Source organism: Lactuca sativa, chromosome 6 (genome assembly GCF_002870075.4).
Source record: "Lactuca sativa cultivar Salinas chromosome 6, Lsat_Salinas_v11, whole genome shotgun sequence".
Classification (NCBI taxonomy): domain Eukaryota; kingdom Viridiplantae; phylum Streptophyta; class Magnoliopsida; order Asterales; family Asteraceae; genus Lactuca; species Lactuca sativa.
This window is the reverse complement of record NC_056628.2, coordinates 24427786-24437327: the sequence shown is the minus strand read 5'-3', so window position 1 is coordinate 24437327 and position 9542 is coordinate 24427786. Positions and strand designations below refer to the sequence as shown.

The 9542-nt window shown below is 34.3% G+C and overlaps 1 protein-coding gene across 3 annotated transcripts; it reads left to right on the top strand.

Moving 5' to 3' along the window:
• Positions 1–5061: 5061 nt before the first annotated feature.
• Positions 5062–9101, top strand: LOC111890426 (inactive protein RESTRICTED TEV MOVEMENT 1). Of its 3 annotated transcripts, XM_042895682.2 has the most exons (5): positions 5062–5372; positions 5475–5952; positions 6611–6730; positions 8340–8579; positions 8686–9101. In XM_042895682.2, exons 3-5 carry the CDS (start codon positions 6710–6712, stop codon positions 8968–8970), a joined length of 546 nt encoding a protein of 181 aa, XP_042751616.1. In that variant the 5' UTR covers positions 5062–5372; positions 5475–5952; positions 6611–6709; the 3' UTR covers positions 8971–9101. The 3 variants fall into 3 exon arrangements, with proteins under 3 accessions (XP_042751616.1, XP_042751617.1, XP_042751615.1); XM_042895683.2 differs by having other exon boundaries at positions 5475–6730; XM_042895681.2 differs by having other exon boundaries at positions 5072–5372; positions 5475–7064.
• The last annotated feature ends 441 nt before the right edge of the window (positions 9102–9542 follow it).

Here is a 9542-nt window from a genome sequence, read left to right as displayed (position 1 = left end):
GTTTATTTGCTAAGGATTAGGGTAGTGAACACAAATATAATCATTTGAATCGGTAACCAACGAAAGAATTAATCCATTGCACTATTACCTTGAAAATCAACCATAGAGTTAACCAAGTTGAACTAAACAGAAGTTCCTTTCCAATTATTGAATCTAGTTAAATCGTTATTTTCTAGCTTTAAATTAGTAATAATTAGTAAGTTTCTAGTCTTGTAAAACTAGAGAACAACCCCTGCTTCTTAATTAACTTAGATTAAATTAGTTTTTAGTTTAATTTGCCGTTCCCTGTGTTTGATACCTTGCTTATTTAGCTATACCACAATTGATAGATTCACTGCCTTTTGTGTGTTATTTGATAATTAAAAGTAGGTTTAAAACTAGTGGGTTTTACACACATCATAAGCCAAGGAGATAGTGGGAGGCAAATCGATCTTGAAGAGATTCAAGATTTGAATGATGAAGGAACCTCTATCGCTGGCGCTCAACCCGAGGAGGAAACTCCGGTTGAACTGATTGACGAGTCCTTACCTCTTAGACGTTCCGAAAGAGTTAGACTTCAACCCCAGTTTTATGGCTTTCATATTACTACTGAAGGGGACACATATATTAGTGATGGTACACTAATAAATCTGGATGAACCTAACAGCTATAAGGAAGCCATGTCAGGCTTAGAGTCTGCAAAATGGAAAGAGGCGATGGACAGCGAGATTCAGTCCATGTATGACAACCAAGTTTGGAATTTGGTTGACAATGTGCCTGGATGTAAGACCGTTGGGTGCAAATGAATCTTCAAGAAGAAGACCGACGTGGATGGGAATGTACACACATATAATGCACGATTGGTTTCGACGGGCTTTACTCAAACTCCCGGAGTTGACTATGATGAGACCTTCTCACCAGTTGCTAAAATAAAGTCTATTAGGGTGATGCTAGCCATTGTTGCATTTCATGATTATGAGATATGCCAAATGGATGTCAAAACCGCTTTCCTTAATGGGAAGTTGGTTGAGGATGTTTACATGGCTCAGCCAGAGGGTTTTGTCGATGCAAAGCACCCCAATAGAGTGTGCAAGCTTGAGAAGTCCATTTATGGACGTAAACAAGCATCTCGCAGATGGAATATTTGCTTTGATGAGAAAGTCAAAGAGTTTGGATTTGTACAAAGCGAAGATGAATCATGTGTATATGTCAAAGCCAGTGGGAGTATAGTTAGCTTCCTCGTTTTGTATGTTGATGACATACTGCTCATAGGAAACGGCATCCCGACTCTGCAGGAGTTAAGTCTTAGCTCGGGAAGTGTTTCGCTATAAAGGACCTCGGAGAGGCTTCCTATATTTTAGGAATAAGGATAGTGAGAGAACGAAGTAAGAGACTAATAGGACTTAGTTAGAATACTTACTTGGATAAGGTACTAAAACGTTTTAGTATGGAAAACTCGAAGAATGGAGAATTACCGATACAAAGTAATGCCAAATTGAGTAAGACTCAAAGTCTGAGTACCGAAGCCGAGAAAGCAGAGATGAGTCCATTACCTTACGCTTCCACAGTTGGCTCAATCATGTATGATGTGACTTGTACTCGCCCTGATGTGGCCTTTGCTTTGAGCATGGTTAGTAGATATCAAGGGGACCCTGGCAAAGCACATTGGAACGCAGTTAAGAATATCCTTAAGTACCTTCGGAGGACCAAGGAATGCTTTCTGGTTCTCGGAGGGAGTGATGACTTGAAGGTGTGAGGGTATAGTGATGCCAGCTTCCAGACCAACAGGGATAACTACCATTCGCAGTCGGGCTGGGTCTTTATCCTTAATGGAGGAGCAGTAACTTGGAAAAGTTCCAAGCAAGAAACCGTAGCTGATTCAACGTGCGAACCAGAGTACATTACAGCAAGCGAAGCATCAAAGGAGGCGATATGGTTGAAGAACTTCATTGGAGAGCTTGGAGTTGTACCAGCCATAAAGGAGCCTATGGAAATTTTCTGTGATAATGAAGGAGCGGTTGCCTTGACCAAGGAACCGAGAGATCATGGTAGATCTCGACATATCGACAAAAAATATCACTTTATTAGACATCGAGTAGAAGAAGGGCACCTCGTAGTTAAGAGGATATCGTCAGAGGATAACCCAGCAGATCCGCTTATGAAGGGACTGAGTAGGGTTAAGCACTTGCAGCACGCTAGGAGCATTGGGCTAAAGGACGATATTAGTTTGGATTAGATAGTTTGGAAACTTGTAATAGATAAATGTAATTGACATTTGATGATTAAATAATGGATTATTATTTAATGGTGTCTGTCTTATGTTAATTGGTTGTTTCACTTTGCATGTTTTGACTTCCAGAATGATTTAGTTTATTAAGAATAATCGAATCATTCAAACTGTCCACAGTCGTTCATATGTTGGAAGTAGGTATGAATGAAGACTGTCATGAATTGGTGTGTTGATTGTCTGAATGGTATTATACATAACAAAGGTTTGTTACAACATTCATGAGTGCTTATAAATAAGTTTTGAGCATTGGAATAAACCTGCACTTGCTGGAATCACTTCATCTATCACGAGTGATCGCAAGATGATCATATCACATGGTCTTAAAACCAAGATATATGGTTTATTGTTTACTGATTAATTGTGCATTGATAATGCAAAACCGCATTAGTAAATTGATGTTATAAAACGCATTGTTGTGTATAATGGATTAGTGAATAGTAAATGCATATAAGTCGAAGTTTATCTGTTACTTTTATCCTAAGAGGGTAAAAGCGATATCAGGGCCCCTCGATGATTTTGATTTGACTTATGTGTCGGGGCCGGTCAGGACTAAATTGATGTGTTCAATTAAGTTCTATGTCAAATGAATCTGAGATCGAGAAACTGATTGCTGGAACAATAAGTATGACAATGTTTCATGAGATTGTCCGCACGATATCTAAACAGAGGGCTATACGATCCCTTATCTAAAGGACAGGTTACTGATGAGATCAGAGTTCGACAGCGTCTTTGAGAGCTACGATTGCTAATCGAGTTGTACTTGCATTTGTGGTTACTAGACTTATCCAAGTGGGAGACTGTTGGATTAGTGTCTAAGCCTGTAAACATATTTGGTAAGTACTTGACCCGGTTGTTCATGGTCCTTTTGGGTTGCCTTCACCAAAGCAACATGACTGGAGAAATAAATAGAGAAAGAGGTTATTATGATTTATTAATATATTATAAGAATAATATATTAAAAGATAAATCATATTTGTTTAATTAATATTGGTCAATAATTAATTAGGAATTAATTTTGTGATCAAGTGTAATTAATTAAACTAGAGGGGCTGAATTGTAATTATGTGATAGTTGCAAAGTAGGGCAATGGTTACCCTAGATATAGGTTGGACGAATTCAAGGGATAAGGAATCTATGAGATCATCCAAGGATAGGGCTTTCAAGGCTTATCTTTTGGTTACTTGGTGGGCAAGCAACTAGATAAGGATAAGGACTGAAACCTTAATCTCTACCCTATATAAAGACCCCTAAGGCCATAGAAATCGTCCCCCACTTGATCCCTAGGGTTCCTAGAGCCGATTTCTACCTCTCCTCTTCTCTCTCTATTGCCTCTCCAATTGCTTGTGGTGTTTGTGAGCCATTAGAGGTACTACACTTGTGGTACTTGCTTTCAAGATTTAGGGTTTGAAGATTTGAGTTGTTATTACAATATAACAACAAGAGGTATGTGATCTATCTTTCTATGTGAATTTCGAAAATACTAGGAGCATGCTAGGGTTCTTCATGTGTTCATAATGTTGTGTATCTAATAGTGAAAACATAGATCCAAATCTAGGGTTGCATGTACACATAGGATTGTTTGCTCAAAACCCATCAAGAATTATTATAACACTTGCAGTTAATAAATCTTGGCTCCTTTATCAGCTGAACATTAATAATGCATTTCTTTATAGTGATCTTTTTAATGATGTTTTATGACATTACCTCAAGGATATCACTCTAAAGGAGATACTAGAGTGTGTAAGTTGTTAAAAGCTTTATATGGGCTTAAACAGACCCCTAGAAAATGGAATGAAAAACTTTGTTCATTTTTTTTTAGTTTTGGTTTAAACAAAGTATAAATGATTATTCCATTGTTTGTAAGAAATCAAGATCATTTTGTTGTTAGTTTTCTTAATTATGTTGATGATATAATTCTTACAGGTAATAATAAGGATGAAATAGATAAAGTAAACAAATCTTAATTCCTTATTAAGGATTAAGAAAGATCAAATTTTTTTCTAGAATTGAATTTATTGATATTTTCAATGGTGTTTGTTTAAATAAAAGAGAATATCGTTTAGAATTATTACATGAGTTTGGTATGCTTAGATGTAAACATGTTAAAACACCATTAGATGCCAATTTTTTTGTTAGTCGTGATGGTAGTGATAAAAATGATAGTTATTTGGTTAGGATAATTGAATTTTAGAATTTGATTGGAAAAATTATTTACCTTATTGCTACAAGGCTTGATATTTCATATGCTGCTCAAAATCCTTCGTCAATATATGCATAAGCCAAGAAAATCTCATTTAAATGTTCTTTTTGGTTACTTAGTTATTTAAAGGGTAGTCCTGGAAAAGATATTTCAATAACTAAAAGCGAACGTTTGAATTTAAATCGTTTTGTTGATACTTACTAGGTTTTTTGTTTAGCTACTCGTAGATTTGTTACTAGTTATTTGCTTTATTTTGAAAACTCTCTTGTTTCTTAGAGAATTAAAAAAACAAAGTACTATATCCTGATTATCTACTAAATCTAAATACATGGAAATGTAATAAGTGGAAGGATTAATATCAGTATAGCTCAACAAACTTTTTCAAATTTATTTTATTTGATCACTCAAGTTTTTTTTTTTTTTTTTTTTTTTTTTTGTGTGTGCATTCTAAGTCATTAAAGTTTCAAATTTGGTGTTAAAAAGGAGAATATCACCATGATATGAAGGGGTCAACCGGTCATATGGGTGAATTCGCATCAATGTGGCATTTTGGTCAATCATATTAATATTTTTAATTTTTTTTAGTAAAATGAACATATTTGGTGCGTGAATTGGTATAGATGTTCAAGAAAAGTCAAAGATGTGAACATTAAAGTCAAAATTGATGTCTTTGGAAGCATTCTCGATTCTAAGTGAAACAGATCTCTGGTAACCCTTTCAGATGCCGATCATCAGAGCTCTGTTTTCTTTACCGTTTTTGGACTCGATGATAGATCAAAATATGGTAATTGGTCGAGTCCTATGAGACTCGAAGTGGGTGCCATCTCTTCCTATGCTTCTTCTTCATGCACCCCTCTCTCTTCCTTTGGGATATTTTTGCTGATTTGTTGGATCGAAGTGCAGGTAAAAAAAATTGAACAATAAGGCTAGCCTCGCACCCCTTTGTGTGTGCAACTATGTATTCGGTGTTCTTATTTTGTTTATGTCTTTTCTTTTTTTGCACAGGTAAGGGTTGGTGATGATGGTTGCGTATGAACAAATATCCCCTAGTGGCCGGGCGAGGGTAATCGGTTGTAAAGGATAATGGTGACGGATAAATCATAGTAATCAAGGGGATGGAGATAGGGCATGTATTTGGTTCCATCTTGGTTATGGTGGCTGATTGATCGTAGATGTATTTATTACAGGTTTTATAGAGTGGAGATGGAGAATGGTTTGTGGTTTGGTAGTGGATTGAAATGAGGAATAAGGATCGTGTTTGGATGTGTGATGGTGAAGATGAAGACACTGGAAAGTGCTGATAAGGTGGTTTTTTTAGTGGCGAATTGAAGCTATAATCAGGAAAGGGGGAAGGAGGGTACTCGGGTGATTGTGTTGGATTTGATGGCTGGATGGTGGTTCCAGTAAAGAAGGTGGAGGATAGCGATGATGTTTATTAAATATGATGAGAAAGAAAGAAGTGAGAATACAGACAGGAAAGAGGGTGGGTAACTAGTTTAGTTATTTTAATGACATGGCTATAAAAATTTAATTATTAATGCCACATCAATATTTTGCTACCAGGTAACCTGTTGAATTCCAACAAAATTGCTTAATTCACAGGTTATAAATGAGTTTAATGGTCTGTTAAGCAAGAAAAAAAAATTTAGTGATCAAATCGGACAAACAACAAAAGTTTATTGCGTTAAAGTGACATTCTCCCCGTTATATGGGTGTTAATTATTTTTAAACATTTACATATTGATTATCTAACTCCTGTTTATGTCTTTTTTGTGATAATTATTATTCTGTAACAAAGTTACTTTTAAATATTATTTTTTTCATGTAAAAACAAAACATTTTGGAAGTAGATTTATGTTTTGTTAGAGAAAAGGTTATGGATGGAATTTTGGAGATTTAATTTGAAAATTAGTTCAACTTTTCAAAATGTAGATATCTTTACAAAATCTTTGATTTACACTCAACATAATTTTTTAGCAAATCGACTCGGCTTGTTAGAACCTCTTTTAAAACATGATGATAATATTTTAAGTTTGAGAGTGGGTTTTGAGAAATGATGTTTTTTATTATTACAAACTTAACATAAAACATTCAATAGTTTGTTATAGTTGGCTTTTATTATTTATTTTGTTATTATGCAGGTACTAATAAAATGGATAGAAAGTGTAACATTTCAATTAATACTGGGGCTTCTGGTAAATAGAGATATTTTGTGTAGCTGTATATAAAATGACTTCCGTATGGGAACAATACCCAAACAGGTTAGGTGTAGATCTCTCATTTTCTCTCTGTAAGCCGTTCACTTGTATTCTATAAAATTTGAGACTTGAGAGACTGATTGTTCTTGTAGAGAGATTTTCATGTATTGGTATGATGTTTAACAATCTGATTCCTTTTTAAATGAACTAATTAAGTTAGGAATTTGTGAGTTTCTTCCGGTTTTAGACTTATTCTATCTAAAGTCAACTCTCACGTCGCTATGTCGCCTCTTATTTTCTATCCGGCTTGAAGAGGCTATCACTATTCGCATCTGTCTAAGCTCTTTATCTCGCACTCTCGTCGTGAATGCCCAGTGCAATTCAACATTTTAGTCAAGTAAGTTTATAAGTGCTTTAACCTGATTATTAAAATTCAAAATTTCAAACTTTACAGTAATTGACGTTGTTTTTGTTATGTATTATATGCGATTATGAATCTACATTACTTGAACTACAGTTCTTCTTCTTATTTTTATTATAATAATAATTTGATGATCCAGATCCACAAATTCATTAATAGCTGTCTAATTTGAGTATAGAAATCGGCAGATCATAATGTATTTAGTCTAAGAAAAATATATATTTCTAAATCTAATAAACTATTGAAAATTTCATATGGCAATGACTTAGTTATTTTCAAGAATCAACTTTATACATTTGTCAACAGTCAACGGCTTTGTCATTTCGCCTTTTAATCAACGGCTGGGAATCAACATTGTTCACGAAGTGACTTCTCTAATGGTTCAACAATGCTAATTATAGCCTCCTAATTACCCACAGTCAAATGGAAAATATGGTGAAGTTGAGTCCCAAAGAAATGAAAGGGACTATTTGGGATGAAAAGAGCAAAAGCTGACAAATTCTAATTTCATAGTTTTTATTTAATCCGTAAATCTAAAGAAACTGGACTCTAAAGACATCACATAGTCCTTCTCATGTGATGTGTTTTCAATCCAGTTTGTATATCATAACTATATCACCATGACCACAAAGTTAGCTATCACCATGAAAGGTATTTCTGTTGCTTTGTGTCTATATATTTGAACTTATGCTCTGTTTTTCATTTCAATGTAATGAGAAGAAAAGTTTCTTTTTTAATTCTTCGTTAGTTTCAAATCTAACATGGTATAAGTCTAGAGATCTATTCTTCCACAATCATTCATCTTGTTCGTCTTCTTTTTTGTTGATTTTCTCTTTGTTTCATCTTCGGAAATCGGAATCTATGTCTGCATCCAGCAATTCATCGCCACAATCTGCCACAATTGATATTTCCAATCCATTTTATTTTGGTTCTTATAATCCAAACACTGCTCTTGTTTCATGTGTGTTTAATGGAGTTGGATTCGACGACATTTGAATACCGTGGATTTTGTATTACACCGGTGGTTTCATTTTCTAGCAACTTCGATTTCTAATTTTGGTTGAAGAATTTCTTAGGTTCCATTAAACATCCACTACGATTTGGATTTTATATACGTCTTTTGTATTTTGTGATTCGGTTACTATCTTGTGTTGACCCAATGATTATGATTCGCCAATTTAACGAAATAAAAAAAACTTGGACCGAAAGTTACATATATGAATGCTAATAACTTCCCCATGCATTCTTCAGGGTTTTGAAATTGAACCTAAAGCATCTTTTACAAGCTGTCAAATGGAACAAATTTTGAAGTTGGGTCCCAAAAAAATGAAAGGAATAACATGGGATGACGGTGGCAAGAGTAAACTCATGCAAATTCTAATTTCATATGGAAAAAATACGGTCTATTCGATCCAGTTTGTGTATGCTGTAAATGGGGTAATGCGTCCTTCAGCAATTCATGGAAAACCCTATGGTTCAAAATTTGATATTGTAAGTATTAATTAATTACCATGTCCATATATATACTCATCTCTCTTTTAACTTTTCTTTCATTGAACGGAATTCTGTTTTTACTTTCGGAAATTGAAAAATGCAGGTGATGTTTGATGAGCAAAAAGGAGAGTATTTGACTTGTGTAAGTGGTCAATATGGAAAAAAGAAATTAGGTTCAATTACATTTGGCACCAACAAGAGTACGTATGGACCCTACGGAAGTACTCTTAAGAGTTCGGATCCGCAGTTTGTGTATAAGTTCATACCTGCGCTTTCGTTTGGGGGATTTCATGGTAGTGTTTACAAGTCGTGTCTGTGTTCCATTGGAGTCTATGTTAGGCCCCTTGGATTGAATGTTGAACCTGATAAAGGTGATGAAGATGCATGATCAAAGTACTATTTGTTCATGATGGATGGGCTAAAAGTAGCAAATTGGCTTTATAAGTGAAAATGGGCAACATGTTGTATCTTGTTATGACACCAACTTTTTTTTCCATTTTATAATTTATTTTTTATTTATTTCGATTTTTTTTAAATTGATACAAATATTTTTTAAATATAAATAATAAATAAAACATAATGTTTAAAAATTATAAAAAACAATTAAAAATTTTTAAAGATTAAAAATTAACATAAAGACTAAATTACACATAATATCCAAAAACAAAAAAAAGAAATAACATCCAAATTCAAAAAAAAAAAAAAAAAAAAAAAGACAACGTTATTCGTTATCGTTATTGTTACCATAGAAGATATAATCCGTCAAGTCCTTTCGAAGTTGTCTGTGTTTATTTGCGTCATGAATGTCAACAACGCGATGCAAATAATCTGTTGTTCCTGGTTGAAACTGAACGTGTCTGGGCTCTGTTGGGATATAGTGTGCAATATTTCTCCCTTTATCTTCTACTACCATGTTATGTATTATGATACATGCATACATGATATATCGTAGAGTTTCTA